Source organism: Emys orbicularis, chromosome 20 (genome assembly GCF_028017835.1).
Source record: "Emys orbicularis isolate rEmyOrb1 chromosome 20, rEmyOrb1.hap1, whole genome shotgun sequence".
NCBI classification, from domain to species: Eukaryota; Metazoa; Chordata; order Testudines; family Emydidae; genus Emys; species Emys orbicularis.
The window spans coordinates 3,938,161-3,957,715 of NC_088702.1; the positions used below are offsets into that span (position 1 = coordinate 3,938,161).

At 57.0% G+C, this 19,555-nt stretch overlaps 1 protein-coding gene across 1 annotated transcript; it reads left to right on the forward strand.

Moving 5' to 3' along the window:
- Positions 1-248: 248 nt before the first annotated feature.
- Positions 249-18,958, forward strand: CRABP2 (cellular retinoic acid binding protein 2). The gene is made up of 4 exons (XM_065420448.1): positions 249-318; positions 16,146-16,324; positions 18,072-18,188; positions 18,908-18,958. The coding sequence occupies exons 1-4, from the start codon at positions 249-251 to the stop codon at positions 18,956-18,958; spliced, it is 417 nt and encodes a 138-aa protein (XP_065276520.1).
- The last annotated feature ends 597 nt before the right edge of the window (positions 18,959-19,555 follow it).

A 19,555-nucleotide genomic window follows, 5' to 3' on the forward strand; every position in this document is an offset into this window, starting at 1 on the left:
TGTGGGAAGCCTCATTAGGAGACAGAGAAAGAAGGGGGGGGGGGGATCAATCAGCCAGGGGTGGGGGGAAGGGGCGCGAGCTCCTTTCTAAGGCTAGGGGAGAGCAGAGGGGCCAGTAGGTTAGTAGGTGACCAGCCAGTGCAAAAGCTTTGCCCCCTCCCATCATTCCCCCCCCCCCCTCCAGCTAGGAGCTGCTCGGTGCATTTCTCTCTTCCCCACCCGGCTGCTTTGCCCCGTCCCGCTTCGAGATGCCCAATTTCTCCGGGAACTGGAAGATGAAGCACTCGGAGAACTTCGAGGAGCTGCTGAAAGCTTTGGGTGAGTCAGTGGGAGCTCTGCCCCCCCCGGGATCCCTGAGCACTGAGGCAGCCCGAGCCAGGGGGGAGGAATAGCAGATGACTCAGGGTGAGACGAGCCAGCTGCTCGACATGAACCCGGCATCACCCCGTGGGGCAGGGAGCGCTGGCTCCTTGGAGAGCATCCATCCCCGGGCTCTCGGAGGGGTGCAGGAAACTGACCCTCCGGGGCCGCCTTCTGATCTCACTCACGCGTGCCTAAATCCGGAGTCACTCCACTCCCGGCTGCTTCGGTTGGCCTCAGTGGAGCTGCTCTGGGTGTACCCGAGACCGGGGGTAAATCTCCTGGACGGAATTGCTCTGGGTTGACACCAGGAGTCATGGTATTGCTCTGGAGTTACACCAGAGCTAGCGGAGTAACTCCGCTGAGTACATCTGCTCTGGATTTACACCGGCGAAACGGAGATCAGGATCCGGCCCCACGGTGGAAGCGAAGGGAGCCTGGCGCTGGATTAGACCGAACCTCAGGGGTGACTGGGAGGTGCAATGGGCCTGATTCTCCTGGCAAACTGGTGTAAGTCAGGAGTAGCCCTTGGGAGTGAGTGGAGAATTGGCCCCGGTGGCCAATGTAGCGGGGACTAAACTGTCTGATGGGGGCAGGGAGTTTTTTTCCTTCTCTTCCTCTCCTTTTTCCTGGTTCTGTTCTTTAGCCTCCCTTGCCAGTGCCCTTCTCACACCAAGCACCCTCTCCTGTCTGATCTACCAGGGAGCCGCAGGAGACAGTCAGGTTAGGACTGGCCCTGGTGCAGATCATCCCGTTGGGATGCCAGCTGAAGCAGCTGGGAATCAAACCGCAATTCTCCCCCATGGGAGGTAGAGCCCAGTGATACCTTCTGGCCGTTTGCTGCCACGCATGGGTGCAGGGTGCTCTGCCCAGCGCCCGGGGAGGGTCTGTCCAGCCTCAGCTCTGATCCCCAGCTGGCTCCCCCTCCCCTGTGCACCCCGCCAGCGCTGGGGGGGGGAGGGAGGAAGATGGGACTTTCCAGCCTGCCCCACATATCTGCAGAGGAAGTGAGTAAACGCTGAGCCTGCGAGGGAGTGATGCACTCTCGGATGGGCTCGTGACGGACTCAGCCTGTGACTTCGGGAGCGTTTGGCTCTGTGCCTCAGTTTCCCCATCTAACGACACTGCTCCCTAGAGGGGGTTGTGAGGCAAAACGAATTGGTGCTTCAATTCTGCAGAAAGGGGTGTGGTTAAAAAAAAAAAAACTTGGGATGCTGCAGGGAGGGGGTGACTGGGTGGCCTGGTCTGGATCCAGCATTCAGGGGGGTGCTGGGATCTGGGGTCCTGGCATGGCTCATTAGCCCCCGTGTTATATCTGTGAAGTTTCAGTTGGGGTCGCAACTGCTCCTCCCCTCTAAAGTCTAGGGGCTCCAAGGGGATGGCGGGGGGGGGGGGGTGGGTGGGCTGCTCCCATCGCATGCCCCCTGCCACCATAGACAATACCCTGCCTGCTTGTTGGTTGTTATAGACTCAGAGATTTTAAGGTCAGAAGGGACCATCATGATCATCTAGTCTGACCTCCTGCCCATCACAGGCCACAGAACCTCGCCCATCCTCTCCTGTAACAGGGGGATTGTAGGGACTGTGTGTGTGATCGGGGACACCCTGCCGTGGGAGACAGGTAGGGAGAGCACCTGTAACAAACAAGCAGGAGCCAATGTGAAAACCCCTTTAGATAACGATAATCTATAATCCGCCCCCCATGCTGAAAAAGGGTTCCTGATAAATTAGAGATGTGGTCAGACCAGCCTAAATTACTAACAAGGCTCAGCCCTTCTAATCACAGATCTCCCCGCCTTTACAAAGGCACCTTAGTATGGCTATCCCCATTTTACAGATGGGGAAAACTGAGGCACGGATGGGGAGCTTGCCTAAGAGTCACACAGCTCATCAGCAGCCAAGTTGGGAAGAAAACACAGACCTCCTGCCGTCCGCTCACTGCACCATGCTTTCCTCACAGAGCCAGGAGCAGAACCTAGGAGTCCTGATGCCCAGACCCTTGTTTGAACTGCTGCTCCATGCTATTTTCCCTCCATCCATGCTTAATTTGTGCAGGGGCTGAGCCCTGGCACCTCTGGGCCTGGCAGTTCAGAGCCCCGGCACCTTTGGGCCTGGCAGTTCAGAGCCCCGACACCTCTGGGCCTGGCAGTTCACAGCCCTGGCACCTCTGGGCTGGGCAGTTCAGAGCCCCGGCACCTCTGGGCTGGGCAGTTCAGAGCCCCGGCACCGCTGGGCCTGGCAGTTCAGAGCCCGGCACCTCTGAGCTGGGCAGTTCAGAGCCCGGCACCGCTGGGCTTGTTGCATCAGTTCTGAATGTAAAAAAATTCCTTGCACCCCGGCCCCCCTTCTATTACAATTAAGCCCTGCCCTGCGCCTCTGACCTTTCCCCAAAGCCCCTGTGTGCTCTTTAGCTCTGGGGTGGCTGGTGACGGTCACCCCCTGTCGATTGCAGAAAGCTCTGGTCTTTCTCTGACCACCAAACCTGAGCAATGTTCGGGCGGCCCAGGCTGCTCGCTGGGGTGTGTTGAGATACGGGCTGTAGCTCTTGGCACCGGCTCGGGCCTTCGTTGTTGGATGCAGTTTGGGAACCCGCATGTGTCCCGGCAGAGTTGCTGTGGATTGTGTTATGACTAACCTTTCACAACCAGCACGAGCCTCCCCCGTGGCGATCTCGCCTGCCGCGGCCGAGTGCTGGCGCTGCACAGAGAGGGCTCGTCCTCCTCCTTCCCAGCTTTTTCTTGCAAACGACGTGGAAACCACAACAGGGCTGGCCGGGCCTTGGTGGAAGGGCCCCGGTGGGGATGCCTTGTTAGCTCCCCATGAGCTGTGCGGAGAGCTCCGGGGTGGCTGCTGGGGGCGGTCCCTTTGGGTACGTCTACACAGAGAAGAACAACCTGTGGCTGGCCTGAGCAAACCGACTCCGCTTTGCAGGGCTCACGCTGGAGCTTGAGTTCTTGGACCTTCCCAGCTCTCAGGGTCCTGGGCCCCACGCACCAACCCCAGCCCAGATGTGAAACAGCCCCACAGCCCGAGTCAGCTGGCACGGGCCAGCTGCGGGTGTCTCGTTGCTGTGTAGACAGACCCTCTGTTTGCTTGGCAGTGAAGGGTCTAGGCCAGGGGTGGGCAAACGTTTTGGGCCGAGGGCCACATCTGGGTATGGAAATTGTATGGCAGGCCATGAATGCTCACAAAATTGGGGGTTGGGGTGTGGGGGGACGGTGAGGGCTCCGGCTGGGGGGGCGGGCTCTGGGGATGAGGGGTTGGGCTGCAGGAGGGTGCTCTGGGTTGGGACCAAGGGGTTCGGAGGGCAGGAGGGGGATCAGAGCTGGGGCAGGGGGTTGGGGCATGGGAGGGGGTTGGGTTGCAGGCTCCGGGCGGTGCAGAAGCAGCGGCATGTTCCCTTTCTGGCTCCTACACAGAGGCATGGCCAGGCAACTCTGCATGCTGCCCTGTCCGCAGGCGCCGCCCCTGCAGATCTCATTGGCTGTGGTTCTCGGCCAATGGGAGCTCTGGGTGCGGCACTTGGGGTCGGGGCAGCGTGCAGAGTCCCTTGGCTGCCCCTACGTGTAGGAGCCAGAGGGGGGACATGCCACTGCTTCCAGGAGCTGCGCGGATTCACAGTATGCACGGAGCTGGGCAAGCCCCGGACCCTGCTCCCCGACTGGAGCGCCGGAGCGGGGCAAGCCCTGGACCCCGCTCCCCGGCAGATGCTCAAGGGCCAGATTAAAATGTCTGAAGGGCCGGATGTGGCCCCCGGGCCGTAGTTTGCCCACCCCTGGTCCAAGCCGATTGACCTAGAGGATAGCACACTGGGCTGGTGTTTAGGAGACCTGATTTCTAGTCATGCCTCCGTAAGTGGCCTGGTGGGTGACCTCGGGCAAATCTTGTCTCCTCTCCATGCCTCAGTTTCCCCCTCTATAAAATGGGGCTAATGATGCTTATCTCCTTTGCAAAGTGGTTGGTGAGCTGTGGCTGAAAAGTGCGAGTGGATGGTAAGGCGTTCTTAAGTGGCTGTGCTAACAGGTTCCCAGTATACCTTTGCTCTTTGAAAAGCCCCTTCTACGAGGCAACTGCTGGTCACGTGAGAGGGGGCCCTGGTGTCTTCGCTTTGTCGGCCACGCTAAAGGTGCTGCTGCTGCTGGTGGGGTCGGCTGTGGTTGTTGGACCCAGGAGTTCTGGAACTAAAAGGTGTAAGATTCTACTGGTGGCACTACACGTCTGTTAGCTGAAAGCCTGCATCAGAGCGCTAGGAATAAACCTGTCCAGGTGATCCAGCCACTGGTGACCGAGGAGCACGGCACATTAGCATGGGTGATACAACGCATCCCACCCCGGGTACTGACGGGTACGTCTGTCTCCACTGCACTCAAAGGCTGTGGCTCACCTGGGTCAGCTGCTGTGGGCTCATGGCACTTGGGCTGAGGGCTATAATTCGGGGTCTGGCAGGAGCCTGGGCTCTGAGACCCTGGGAGGGGAAACCGAGCGTCTACACTGCAGTTTTGAGCCCCACAGCCCGAGCCCCGTGAGCTCGGAGTCAGCTGACTCGGTCCCCTCCTCAAGAGATGCACTGAAGGAGGGGCAGCTGGCTCAGAACCCTGTGGGGGGCACGTGCAAGCTTGTGGCTTGTGTAAGGAGTGTGTGTATGGGGTGGGAGTAGGTGGGGGGCAGGAAGAGGATTCTTAAAGAGACAGGCCCCCCTCCCTCCAAAAAAATCTGTGCTGGGAGTGGCTGTGATCCAGGCTGCTGCAACCGGGCAGGAGATGCCAAGCTGTGCGTGAAGCCAGCCCAGCTTGGGGGTCCTTCCAGAAGGAAACAATTAGCGAGGAAAGCCCGGGGTGTGGGGGGGATGTTGTAGGGCAGGGGCATCTGGGCTCCTGGTGTCACCTGGGAATTTAAAGTTGGGGAAACCCCTTGCTCCAGGGCCAGTGAGGTCTCAAGCGCCTTCCACCGGGATCAGGCCCCTCGAAGGTGAAATGGCCCCGGGGTGTAAGAAAATGCCTTTGGGTCAGATTTCCCAGCGCTAAGCGTTCAGGAGCTTCTACTGGGGAACAATGGAGAATACTCCCCTTCCCGCACTGGAGAACAAGGAAAAAATCCCCTCCTCCTCCCTCCCTCCACTACTGGAGAACAATGGAGAGACCCTCTCCCCCCACCGAGGACAAAGGAAAATGCCCTCCCCCCTCACTATTGAGAACAATGGGAGCTGCTGGGTTCTGGGAAGTCAGTGACCAGCCCGGCTAGATTCTTCCCAAACCCTCACCAGGCAGTGGGGCGAAACACCCCCCATTTGCCAGCGCTCGCTTGCTCTCCCCTCCGCTTGACCCTTTCTGAGTGAAACGAGAAGTGAGTGGAGCAGAATATTTTCCAGGTTAGAGGATATGTAACAAATACTTCAGTATAATTATCACTTACTTATGTTTCACTTGGTTTTCTCCCCCCCAACCCCCCTTCCCTGTCTCCGAATCAGCGACGCTGGAACTCACAGGCGCTGGAGAAACCTTAGCAGAAATATAAATCTGCCAGCTGATGGAGTAAATCTTGGGCTTTCCCACAAAAGCAACAGGGGTCCCGACTTTTATCAGGCATGGGATTTCACTGGCATCTTAGCAGCATTAAGCGAAGTTGATCTCTCCTGGCCCCTACTGTTTTGTGGGGGGACTGGCCGGCTATAAAGGGGAAGGGACACTCAAGATAATGAGCCATGAAATTTAAAGATCGGACTTGCTTCCCCAGGCTCATGCTGTTTTACCTTTTGCATTTGGCTAAGTTTAGGTAGTTGAACTTGGTTAGTTGGTTTCCTCCTTCCTTTGTTTCTAGTCGCTTTCGCTTCCTAAAGTAGTAAAACACTGTTGTGTGAGGGTCTCTGAGGCAGCTGGGGGAATGTGTAAATGTAGCTAACTCTGGGATTTATTAGGATCATTACTTGTAATACATGAGGTCAAGATTTTGAAAAGTCACAATTGCTTGTTTGTTTGTTTGTTCGATCTCGGTGCCCAGTTGTGGGGGAAGAGGGGCGCTAAAGCACCCAGGCCAACCCCAAGAGTTTGAAAATCATGAGTCAGGACTCCAAAATTAGTGAGATTGCCAGAAACATTCATGAGATTTTTAAAACCGATAATCTTTGCTTTCTGGTGTCTGAGCTTTTAGGGTAATGTTCACTTTCCTTTTTCAAGCTTCTTTCTGCATGCATGAGGGCAAGAACCTTTTTAAAAAATGAAAGCTGAGGTCTTCCCATGACTCCAGGAGCTGAGGCTTTAAGCAGAACACCTATGGTTGTGCTGCTCATGATAAAAACCACAAGGGTTGGTCATGCTGCTGAAGAGACCTGATCTCCCTCCCCCACCCCTACACATGCAGAGTGAGCAGTTCTTTCTGCAAATCATTTAACTGGGATCTCACATCTGGGTTTGAATTCACCCAGAAGTGTAGGCAGCTCACCCCCACCAACTTGTAACTTGTTCAATCCAGCTGCAGAGCAGAATAGAAAACCTCTAATTATTGAGTGAGACCAGTCTCTGGCTGAGCTGAACTGTCTCAGAGAGGCACATAGGAATGACCAGATTGGGCCAAACCAGTGCATCCATCTAGCCCAGTGCCTACAATCCTGCCTACAGTGGCCAGCACCGGCAGCTGCAAAGAAAACTCTGCTGGACATTCCTGGGATAACCTACCCACAGAGAAACTTCCCTCCCTGATGCCTGAGGATGTATATCCAAAGCTTCCTCTTTTAAATCCTTCCCATTATAACTCTGGATGTTGTCATTATCCATATACGTGCCCAGTCCTCTTCTGAATACTGCTCAGCCATTGGCCTCGGCAGTACGTTGTGGCAATGAGTTCCACAGGCACGAGCGTGGGTCATGTGGCATTGCCGAGATGCACAAGAATTGTCTGGTTTCTGCCCCCTGGAAATGGTGGGGGCGCGGACACAAACCAAACATCTCGGGAGCTACAGCTCAGAAGCCAGCCCTGAATTTCCTTGCTCCAGGGAGAGAGGCTGGCACCCTTAACCCGAGCCCCTAACCCGGTGCCCAGCAATGGGAACAATGACCTATGCACGAGGTTTGGGCAGCTTCCAGGGCATTGCATTGCTCAGAGACAGGCCCGTATTGTGAGGAGATGGGAATGCCGAAAAATGGCCGGGGGGGGGGGGGGGGGTCTATTCTGCCGGCAGCGCTCACGCCTTGACTCCTGGGGCGTCAGACTAGGAGAAGAAACATCCAAGAATTTGAACTGTGGCCTTGTGCACCCAAAGGTCAGCCCTGCTTCTGCGCCGAGCGCTCTCTGACTAGCCGGGGAACAATGCAGCTGTTCCCATGAGCCAGGCCTCCTGTTCCGTGCAACCCGGATCTTTGCAGGCCCCCGAGCGGGATTCCGGGCAGCGGTAGCGTGACCGTGTTGTTGCCGGTTGGAGTAAACCAGACAATAACGGGGCCAGCAGCGGGGCTGGGATTTACAGCTCCGTTGCGTCCCGGGCGGCTCAGCGAGGCGCTGCGAAGACGTTGGCTCGGTCTGTAGCTGAGTGCAGACGGAGCAATAACCACTCGGGGTGGATGGAGTCCGGCAGCAGCAGGGAGAATGACGTCCCGCGGCAAGCGAGCGCCAACGAGAAAATGGCGGGGGGCAGATTTTTAGGAGCTTGCGCTGTTGCCTCTGCGTCGTGACTTTGGCTTCCTTCTCCAAGACCCAAGCAGGCGGCGCATCGGTCAGCTGGGGGCAAAGCTGCCCACTCCACCCTCCAGCAGCCTCCATTTGCAAGAATGACCTACGCTCCATGGGCTAGATTTTACATGGGGAGTCCCCCGATGTCTCTGGGCCACAGAATCTCAGGCAGGCTGGAGCTGACCAGCTGGGTGCCTGGGGGAAAGCCACTGAATTCCTCACTTCCCCGAGCTGTAACATGCAGCTAATCAACCTCCCCCCCGCCCGGGGCTGTCTTGTCAGCGGGTGAGCTCTCTGGGGGCAGGGATCGGCTCTTGCTCTGTTGGTGCAGCCATGGCATAATGGAGCCCTGGTTACAGGTAGATATGTCACCACGATAAACCCATCACCTCCCTGCTTTGGTCCTGCTTTGAGCAGGGGTTCGACTAGATGACCTCCTGAGGTCTCTTCCAACCCTGATATTCTATGATTCTCCCCCTCTGCTTCCCGTATCACTGACCGGCTCTTCCCCTGCAAGATCAGAGGGACATTAGGCCCATCTCTCGGGGATGGTCAGCAGGCAGCTCAGGCTAACCGGTCAATATATAGCAGCTCACGTCTTTGCACTGATAAAGGCTGGTCTTGTGCTGGAAGGCCCTGGCCTGGGGCTCAGGAGAGCTGGGTTCTGTTCTCAGCTCTGCCCTAGATTCCCTGTGCAACCCTCATCAAGTCACTGTATTCTGATGTGCCTCAGTTTCCCTCATCTGTAAAATGAGAATAAGCCTTCTCTTACTCTGGTTTCTCTTCAGAGCGGCGTGGTGTAGTGGAGAGGGCTGGGGCTCAGGAGAGTGGGATTCTGTTCCCTTCTCTGTGACCGGCCTGCTGGATGACACTGGGCGGGCCACTTTGGCCCTGCGGGCCTCAGTTTCCCCAGCTGTAAAATGGAGCTAATGACACTGACTTCCCTTGTCAAGCGCTTTGAGATCTATGGATGGAAAGCTTTATCGACGAGCTAGGGGGAGTTGTGCGTGTTGTTATTTTGTCTTTGGTGCAGGGGCTGTCTCTTGCAGTGTGTCTGTGCAGCGCCTGGCACCATGGGGCTTGGACTTGACCGAGGCCTCTTAGGCACGACTGTACTAGCAGTAATAAAGAGTTTACCCATCCCTAGCATGGAGCATCTTGCTGGCTGGATTGCTGGGATCCGTGTCTCCGGGACGCACCCTGAGAGCAAATAACGGGGAGGAATTTAAACTGCCGGTGCTGCTTTGCAGCTGGGGTTATTCTATCTCCGCAGCACGAGGCTCCGTCATGGAAAGTCAGGGCTCCGATCCTGCCCTAAGAAGCCTCACAACCGGGGAATAATGAACAGATTGGCAGCAGCCTGTCGCTGCCGTGTGTACCCCGCGGTCTTATACGGCACACGGCAGCCGCTAATGCTCATTCCTTCCTTCCCGGGGCAGTATCGCGAACCTGGTGTCTACCCCCGACTTGGGCATTGCAGCAGTGGGTGTACGGGAGTAGCCTCATTGTGCAGAGAGGGGAACTAAGTACATAGATTTAGCGTAACCTTTCTGAGAGGCAGGGTGAAGAGTGGGTTCTGTTCCGACCTACCAATTTTCCTGTGGATCTGACTGTTCTGGAGATGATCCAACACACTCCTTTGCCTGTCTAATGTCTTCGTCACCCAAGAGAAATTCTCTTTCCATCCACAGCGAGCTTTTATCCATGGATCTTGCAGCGTTTTCCTAGCATTAAACTTCCCAGCTGCCTGGGGAGATGTCCTAGCATCGTTACTGCTGCTATAGAGCTGGCAGAGGGGAAATCGAGGCACAGTGAGGGAAAAGTGACTTGCCCAAGGCCATGCAATGAGTCAGCGGCAGAGATGGGATTAGCACGCAGAACTCTGGCCCCAGCTGATGGTTTCGCTCCTTATTTGACGCCAGCTGTTCCCTGCTCCCCACACCCCCTTAGCCACAGCTAGCAATGCAGGGGTCAAAGTAACACAGAGGATATTCTAGGCTGCTCACAAGACCTTCCGTCTACCGCAGCCCGGAGGTCGGTGGCGCTGTTCTGATTTACACCGGCTGGGGATCTGGCTCTATCTTGCCCGCGCTCACCCCTGGCCCAAGAAGCAGGGGGAGGGACAATCGCCCTCTTTAACCCCTCAAGCATCAGCATCATCTGTCTTCTCCAGCAGTGTCACATGGTTCCTGTGTCTCATGCTCCCCCCTACCTCCCCCAAACTATTCGTGACTCAGCATCCGGAGCAGACTGTCGGATCAGACCCTCTCTCCCCCCACGCCTGGTGACAAAGGACCAGCTGCCAGCCAGCCAGGGACAAGGGGCAATGTATCCCGAGGCTGGTGCTGCATTCTCCAGCGGGTCGCCCCAGCCCGAAGAGAAACGCAGCCTCTCGGAGGCGTCTGGAGTGGGGCCAGCTCCCGGAGCAGGGGCGCTGGTGTGGGTGGTGCGCATTTTGCGCTCGGAGAAGCTGGATCTAGTCCTGTCATCGGCTGCAGGCTGTGTGTGTACAGGGGGAGATTCTACATTCCAAAGCCCGCCCGCCCCCATCCCATTCTCCATCTGGGGTCAGGAGTCCAGGGGACCGGGGGGAAGTCTAGGGACCTAGCTGAGGTCCTCTTTGGTGCATCTGTTAAGTGGGTTTTGTGCTGGTGGGAGCCCCCATGTCGGCAGCTCTGGAGTCCTCGGTTACTCACTGTAATAAGGGGGGCAAAGGCAGAAACTGCATGGCTTTTCCCCAGCTCCTGGGTCCCAGCTCTGCGAAGCCCCCATCCATCTGCCGAGGCAGCTAACAAGGGGATGGTACCATTCTTAGCAGGCCCAGGGACACTTGAGGAACCGAGCTGAGACCCAGCAAACTTGCTTCATGTAGGTCACTAGTTCTCCATCTCTTCTGTACCTACCCCCCCCGCCCCATCTAGCTGGCATCCCCCTTCTCCTTAGCCATGGGGGAAGAGCAGGCGGGTTGTGACCCCCTGACACCATGTGTTCTGCCCCCCAGGGGCTGAGATCCCCTGACCCAGGCTGCAATCCCACACATTCATGTCTCATGGCCCACAGGGCTGAGACCCAGCGAACTCGCTTCATGCAGCCCCCGGAGGCAGGAGGTGAGAGGACGCCCGTGATGTTCTAGGGAGCGCCTTAACTCCTAGCACCGAGATGCGAACCTGAGCGTCTCTGATCCCGTCTGTGCTGCATGGGCATCCCCATGGTGCGGCCCAATGCCCTGCCCCAGCATGCACTGGGCTCAGGGCAAGATCCGGGACCGATTCTCCAGGGGACAGCCTCTCTCCTGGTGACCCGAAGTCCTGGTCAGGCTAGAGGGGGCTGTTCCCCAGAGATTACAACAGTGTCTGTCTCCTAGATCTCCACACGCAGCGAGCCTGGTTCTCAATCAGAATCACACCCCTCTGGCGGCGTACGGGGGCTGCAAAGCAGGTGACGCCTTGAGACTCCCCTCTGCACTGGGGGTCTGCCCCGCTTGTGTGGTGCTTGTGCAAAGGCCCTGCACCCTCCCTGCACCCAGCGCCTGGCATAGAGGCAGATCAGCGCTGTGGCACTGTGGCTCTGCTTCACTCCCTGGCGTTGGAGCAGCTCTGAGGCAGAGCTTGCCCCAAGTGCAGGGACGGCGTAGCTAGGAACCGGGAGCCCAACGTCCCCTGAGCCATCCAGCTCTCCCCCTCCCCCCCGCCAGCTCACGCTTTGCACCAACTGAGGCAAAACCGACCCTCTGCAACAACTGCTCCCCGAGCGCTCGGCCCGGCACCGGGGTCGCTGAGCGCAGAATAGCACTGCTAAGCAGAACACCGGGGCGCGTATGGGAACTATTCAGAGCTGGCGCGGGCAGTCTGCTCTGGAGGGTGTCTCAGAGTCCGCGCGCGGCTCTGCTCAGCGTCTCAACGTCAGACGGTCTGAGGCTGTTTTGAGTCACATCCGTAGCTGGGGGGCGGTATCTTTGCAGCCCCCTGGGTTCAGGGGCTAGTTCTCAGCCTTTGGCATGGTTTCTATGCTCAGGAGAGGCCCCAGGGCTGGAAGAGCAGGGAGGGATGCGGGCCAGAATTGAGGGGCATCGGCAGAGTTGTAGGGGGGGAGCCCAAGACTGGAAGAGCAGGGTGAGGGTTGAGAGTCACAATGGAGGGACACGTAGATGCAGACTACGGTGATGGAAGGGGTTTTCCTGCCTCCCCGAGCGATGGTAGCTAGGTTGACAGAAGCATTCTTCTATTGACCTCGCTGTGTCTACACTAGGGGTTACGTAGGTCGACCTAAGTTTTGAGTGTAGATCAGGCCTGAGTCTCATGTTATCACAGGACTCCAGGGGCTGGGGATTTAAGAAGAGCTACAACTATCCGGAGACTTGGCAATGCCATAACACAGGTCACAGAATCTCAGCCAGTGCCTGCCCCATAGCCCTATTTGCTGGGGGGAATTCAAGTGGATTAACCAAAGGTGTACATTTAAACCAGATTAAGCCCCGCTGTAGACACTCTCATTCAGAATAAAAGCAGCCTTAATTTGGGTTAGTTTAATTCACTTCCAAAGCGCAGAATTATCCTGGACTAAAATCACATTTATTCTGGACTAGGAGGTCTATTCCGGTCCATTTCCCTGTGCAGACAAGCCCTGGACATGCATAGAGGCTGTTGCGTTGGGGAAGGAGCCCAGGGGAACGGCACAGCAATGTGGTGTGGAGGACGGAGGGGCCCCTGGGACTGGAGCGGAGGACAAAGGAGGGGAGTGCATGGAGCAGGGATGTCACAGAGCTTTCTGAGAAGACAAACTGGCCCTTTGGTTCCTGGGACATCAAAGCTTCCGCCTCACTCCCTGCTTGCCGGGGGGGGGGGGGGGGGATGTCTCATGATGGATGATGGTTGGGGAGGGGGGCTCATTCTGACTGGGAATGAGGAGGCACTAGAGGCCCCTGTGCTGTACTCTGTCGACTTCACTCATACCCATTTTAAGGCCCCTTTAGCTGGTTTAAGAGGCCTTGGTGTAACCAAGAATCAGGCCCTTATTTTTGTAGAGTGCCCAGGGTTAGAGACCTGTTTTATCCAAGGTGCTGAGCCCCTGCAGCTCGATGTACCTCACAAAATCAGGCCCTGGGTGTCTCGGGCTCAGCACTCAATGTAAGAGGATGCTTCTGAAAATCTGGGCCTTGACCGCTCTCTGCCTCAGTTTCCCCCATCTGTAAAATGGGGATGGTGCTATTTCCCTACCTCGCAGGGCTTAAAGGGTTAATGTAATCAGGTCTGGAAAGTGCTTTGAAGATGGAAAAGTGCTCGGGTTTTTGTCCTGGACGTTAGTCTTAGTTCTTGGGCGTGGCTTCATTGTACATGAGCACAGAGCCGCTAGGGGGCGCTGTGCAGCAGGGAGGCGGGTGGGTGACTCAGTAGGGGGCACTCTTCCCTATGTCTCAGTGCTGACCCCAACTCCCCACTTGATGCTAGGGGGCGCTGTGCTACTACAGGTTCCATGGTGCAGATGAGATGTAAAACAAGACCCTTACTGCTTCTGGCTACTCAGTATCCAATAGCCCTTTTCACAAGCCCTGTTGTCAAATTCCAGTCATGGTGGCTGTACCGGCTTCCCTAAAATTACCCCTGGAGTTTTGTTGAGGTGGAATATTTTCCTTCACTTCCACTGAATTGCTGTGAAGCATAGCGTTGCTGTGAGCTGCCAAAGTGTTGACATGGCCCACCCCAGAAGTGGCTGCATTTCCGTGCGGGTTGAGTGAGCCCTTTGCAGCATTGCTGCATGCTGTTAAACAGCTGCCGTGTTCCACCCCAGACATGGCCCCAGCGCACTGGCGAGTGAAGCAATCCAAGTATATCCATTACCCTGAGATCATGCAGGATAAAAGATGAACTGTTACATGCCAGAATTGTTATTTTTATGACCTAACATCATGAAGCAATTTTTACACGAAGAGTAACCTTACCACGCCCTTAATGAAATCACAGCAATCTCTGTTTGCATCAAGTAATCAATGAGCCCCAAAATAAAATAAAGTAAAAATTGGCAGCCTCTAGAACTTGGAACAACTTCAGGTTTCAAAAGAGCCTTTTCAGAAACAATAAAACATTCCCAGAGGGAGAGATCATTACTTCCCTTCTTCCCCTCTGAGAGTCACTTAACCTCTCTGGGCTGGGTTCACGCCGATGTAGAATCCCAGCTGTTAGAAGGGTTGGGAGGATTTAGGGTCAGATGGCTTGGCTTGACCCAGATGTAACAGCCACACGCCCTAGCTCTTATCATCCAGTAGATTCAAAGCATTTCACAAAGGAGGTCAGTTTCATTATCCCCCTTTTATACCTGGGGAAACTGAGGCATGGAGCGGCGCAGGGACGCACTCAGTGACGGAGCCAGGAACAGAGCCCAAGTCTGCTGTTTCTCAAGCCAGTGCGCTACCCACTAGGCCATGCTGCATCGCCTGTGTGAATTAGCAGTGACTCCATTGACGTGGATGGTGTTTACATGGGTGAAGTGTAGGAATGGCCTTAGGTCAGGGGTGGGCAAACTTTTTGGCCCGAGGGCCACATCGGGGTGCGAAACTGTATGGAGGGCCGGGTAGGGAAGGCTGTGCCTCCCCAAACAGCCTGGCCCCCGCCCCCTGACTGCCCCCCTCAGAACCACCGACCCATCCAACCCCCCCGATCCTTGTCCCCTTACCGCCCCCTCCTGGGACCCCATCCCCAAACCGGCCCCCCCAGGACCCCACCCCCTATCCAACCCTCCTGCTCCCTGTCCCGACTGCCCTGACCCCTATCCACACCCCCACCCCCTGACAGGCCCCCCGGGACCCCACACCTATCCAACTCCCCCTGTTCCCCATCCCCTGACTGCCCCAACCCCTATCCACACCCCTGCCCCCTGACAGGCCCCCCGGGACTCCCACATCTATCCAACCGCCCCCTGCTCCCTGTCCCTTGACTGCCTCCCCGGGATCCCCTGTCCCTTATCCAACCCCCCTGCTCCCCACCCCCCGCCCCCTTACCATGCAGCTCAGAGCAGCAGGAGCTCACAGCCCCACCGCCCGGCCGGAGCCAGCCGCGCTGCCCACACGGTGTATGGCTGCAGGGGAGGGGGGACAGCAGGGGAGGGGCCGGGGGCTAGTCTCCCCGGCCAGGAGCTCAAGGGCCGGGCAGGACGGTCCCGCGGGCCAGATGTGGCCCACCTCTGCCTTAGCTTCTGTTTTAGGAATGGCTAATAGAAGTTTGAATCATGGGCTAGTGGATTGTTAGGCAAATAAAGAGAACCCCAGCACCGATCCGTTACTAACCCCTCGATCTGCAGCACAGTCCCGGGCTACCGCACACGTTCCCCGGCGTCCTGCAAGCTGCAGAGAGGAGCTGCCTGGGTTCCCACTGCCAGCTCTGCCCGGCGGGCTAACAAAGCCCTCATTCTCCCACGGTGCAGGGTGTCCCCAGAGGAAGGTGACATCTCTCTGTCTAGGACTAGATCCCCCTTGTTGTCTTTGTCAGACCGGGAGTCTTCTCACGTTTCCCCCTCTCCGGCTCTTGTGCAGATTAAGTAACATGGCGGCAAGAATTCTGTCTCCCACCACATTCCCCCCCCCCATGCCACTTTTCGTCAGATTTCTACTGTCACACAACTGCTGTTGTGTATGTTGCCATTGCCCCCTATTGGAGAGAACTGGGACTGATCAACATTGTCTCATAAACCCTCTACTGCTACTGGGGATTCTCCTTTAGTGCAGGTGGCTCAGGAGCATTTGAGTTCTGTCCCCACTTGCTATTTGTATTACAGTTGCTCCTAGAAGCCCCAAGTGAGACCATCATGCCAGGGGCTGCACAGACAAAGACGGCTCCTGCCCCAAGGAGTTCAGTCTTAACAGACAAGGAAGAATTATGAGTCTTATTTTTACAGATGGGGAAACTGAGGCACGGAGCAAGTTGCTCAGCGTTAGTTGGTGGCAGTAGTGGGAACTGAACACTCATGTCCTGAGTCCCAGTCCAGTGCTTTGACCCCCTAGCCCAACTTACCTCTGCTATGCCTGGCAGCCTGAAAGATGTGAAGCTGGGAGCCCCCCCTTGGTGGGCGGGCCTGTCCAACTTTCCTGGTAAGGCCCTGGACAAGGGGGCCTGATGCCGTCTTGTTTGCAGGCGTCAACGTGATGCTGAGGAAGATCGCGGTGGCCGCGGCTTCCAAGCCGGCCGTGGAGATCAAGCAAGATGGCGAGACCTTCTATATCAAGACCTCCACCACGGTGCGCACCACCGAGATCAACTTCAAGATCGGGGAAGAGTTCGAGGAGCAGACTGTGGACGGGCGTCCCTGCAAGGTAGGGGGAGCTCCTCTGGGCAGCAGGGGCTGCATGGCCCCTGCTTTTTGGAGCTAAGTCCCCTTTATTTTATCTGGGGGCGGGGGGGGGGGAAGCAGAGAGACCCCTGGACAGCTCAGGCCTTGGCTGAGGGGCTGATCCTACCCCCATGGAAGTCCCTGGCGAGACCCCCATGAGTCCAGTGGTGGCAGGAGGGCGCCCAGCTGGCCACTGCTTTGCTCCTGCTAATGGGGAGGGGATAAATAGTCCCTTGGGTGTCCTCTTGGTGGCGTAGGAATACCCGTGGGAAGTGATGAGTCACAAGATGGCGTCCCAGAAGTCAGGGAAGCTCAGGCCTGAGCCTGTAGCATGAGGGTCAAGTTCTTTGCCGTGGCCCAGCATTTGTTGCTTCTGTTAATGGGGCGCGGTGAAATAGTCCCTCTGGTAACTGTGCTGATGGGGCAGGGATACCTCATGGGGAGTGCTGAGTCATAAGAGGGCATCCCACCTCCTCAGAAGAGGGCTGAGCCTGTCCCATAAGGGCCATGTCCTCTACAACCGCTCAGCCTTCGCCTCTGCTAACGAGGAGGGGTAAAATAGTCCCTTGGAGAGCCATGGCGGTGGCGTAGGGATCCCCGGTTAGGAGTGACACGTCACAAGATGGTGTCCCGGCTGAGGATAAAAGCGCCGCCCGGGAGCGTGATGGGTCACGAGCTGGCACTGTAGAAGCCCCAGCGTAAGGATGGCAGAGGCCTCCTCATGCCACATCCCGTGATCTTCCTGGCTCCCGTCTCCAGGCGGCAGAGCCGCTAAGATATATCTGAGCAAACTTCCCTCCTTAATCAATATGGGGGAGACCCTTCTGAGCCTGGCCGATTCCTGTTGATATTCACCTCCTCCTGCTTGTCGTACGCAAAGACCCTTCGGTGCGCTCCCTGCCAGGACAAATACGACAGGGGTTTCCCCATTGTGTCCCAGCTTGGTTTCTTTCTCGGGGACTCTGAGCCTTGCCGGGTGGCTGCCCCGTCTCTGGCTGGGAGGTCCGGGCAGGTTTTCGTCACATAACCCCCCACGCAGTCGTGGCGGAGCTCTACCTGCTCTTGGTGTATGCCCCTGATCAAAGTGTCTTAAAGGGGCAGGTTACTCAGTGTGACACATACACAACCCTGAACTCCAACTCATGCTGTGTGACACCCCTCGGGTCCCGGTCTCCAACTCGGTGCGACACACACACACACACACACACACACAACACATACACCCATATCTGGACTCTGATTCACAATGTGTGACACACACACATAGACACAGTCTGGATTGCAGTCACTTGGTGTGACCCCCCCCACACACACGGACTAAGCGTCACACAGACAGACAGACAGACACACACATCTGGATTCCAACTCACTAGGTGTGACACACACACACTGGATTGCAGTCGCTCGCTGTGACACACACACGCACTCCTGCCTCTGCAGCTAGCAGCCCGTTCCCTCCCCCTGAAGGGGCGAGGGCTCCTTTCTTCCTCGCCATCCCATCCCATCCCGCCCCCCAGCGCCCCTCCGGGTGACGGATGAGCCCACGCAACTGTCAGGCTGCACTAGAGTGTGGAACAAATTGCCAGCTCCTCTCTTGTCGAGGGCTGGGCCTGCCTAGTGCATGATGGATGAGCCTGGTCTGCCGCTGGGCTAGTAGGGGCATGGCGGGGGCTTTGTGATTTAAAATGCGGTTGCATTGATCTTCTCCTTTCTTTCTTTCTTCCTTCCAGAGCCTGGCCAAATGGGAAAGTGAGAACAAAATGGTCTGCGAACAAAGGTTGCTGAAGGGGGAAGGGCCCAAGACCGGCTGGTCCCGGGAAATGACCAATGATGGAGAACTCATTCTGGTAGGCTGGCCTCTGCACGCAAAGGGTTAAACGCCCCCCCCCCCCCCCCGCCCGTTGCTGTGAACCCCCTTTGCTTTCTGGCACAGGGTGGTTAAGCGCCAGCTGCGAATGCAAGAGTTGCCCAGGGAGTGAATGCCCCTGTCTACACTACAGCTGCAACAGTGTTTTGTAACCAGCTTGTGACGCTCTCCTCTGAGCGGTGGCCATCTGGGTCACCTGTGTTTGTGGGTCGGCTGCCTGACTGGTGCATTCTGGGACAGCCTGGGCAGCGCTCCCATAGTGCCTCAGGAGAGCATGCCCAGGGCACCTGCATGGCCTGAAGCAATGCATTCTGGGAAGAAGGAGGCCCAACCCAACTGGTTGTACTGGGAGAGGATCCTGCCTACACTGCAAACAACCAGTGTGCTGAACTGGCCAGGGCTTTCCAACAACTCCCCGCCCAGAGAGTCCATCCCAGGGGGTCACGTTGAGCCCAGTGCATGCTGGGACAGGACTTTGGAAGAGGGGCAGGGCCTGACTCCAGTGCCTTGCACCTTGTGCAGTGGTTTACACCCGCACCCCCCAGCTGGCACTGGTGTAAATGGCTGCCCGAGGTGCAGGGTGTGTGTGCTGGGGGAAGGGGCTTACATTGCAGTGTAGACGTACCCTCAGTGACCGAGCCCTGAGCAGTTGTCTCTGGGGTCTGCTCCCTTTGTTCATTTCCCCTCTTGCTGTTCCAGACCATGACAGCCGACGACGTGGTCTGCACGCGGATCTACGTCAGGGAGTGATACGCCCCGCTGGGCAGCGGAGGGTACTCCTGGCACCGCCCCCTTCCCGCTTGCCAATTGCAGCCTCTCCGCCGACCTTCAGTAACCACTCCGCCGGACTCCAGAGTATCCCGTTTACATGATGCAGGCCAGCGGCACCGCTCCACTTCATATTCCACTATCAGCCGGTCTCCTCCCCTCTCCAGCCGCTCTTCCCACAGCCTCTCTTTCTCCATGCAGCCCACAGAGCAATGTGAACTCCTCCCAGCCCCTCGTCCAAGTGGGTGACACAAAGGGTCACCATGTATCCACCCCCACCTCGGCTAGAGGTGACGCTAACGAAGCTGTCACTCCCAGCCACAGGGTTTGCCTGATTTGCGCCAGGATGGGGAAGGGGCCTTCTCTCAGCCAGTTCACGGTGGGCCCTGGAGAATGCTCACCTTGGAGATGACTCTGAGCCAAAGCCCACTTTCCATCAGCTTCGGTGGGCTTTGGATCAGGCCCATGTGCTGAGCAAACCAGGCTGTGCCTTGAAGTCACGGGAATCGGGATGTGAATTAGCAGCCCAGGACTTGCTGGGCTGAGGGTTCTGCTTTGCCACTTCCGGCCGATTTTTGT

Bases quoted from the DNA above. Each gene is read 5' to 3' on its own strand.
- CRABP2 (XM_065420448.1), top strand. From the start codon at position 249: ATGCCCAATTTCTCCGGGAACTGGAAGATGAAGCACTCGGAGAACTTC. The intron at 319-16,145 runs GTGAGTCAGTGG...TCTTGTTTGCAG, and splicing joins GGAGCTGCTGAAAGCTTTGG to GCGTCAACGTGATGCTGAGG. The intron at 18,189-18,907 runs GTAGGCTGGCCT...TTGCTGTTCCAG, and splicing joins ATGATGGAGAACTCATTCTG to ACCATGACAGCCGACGACGT.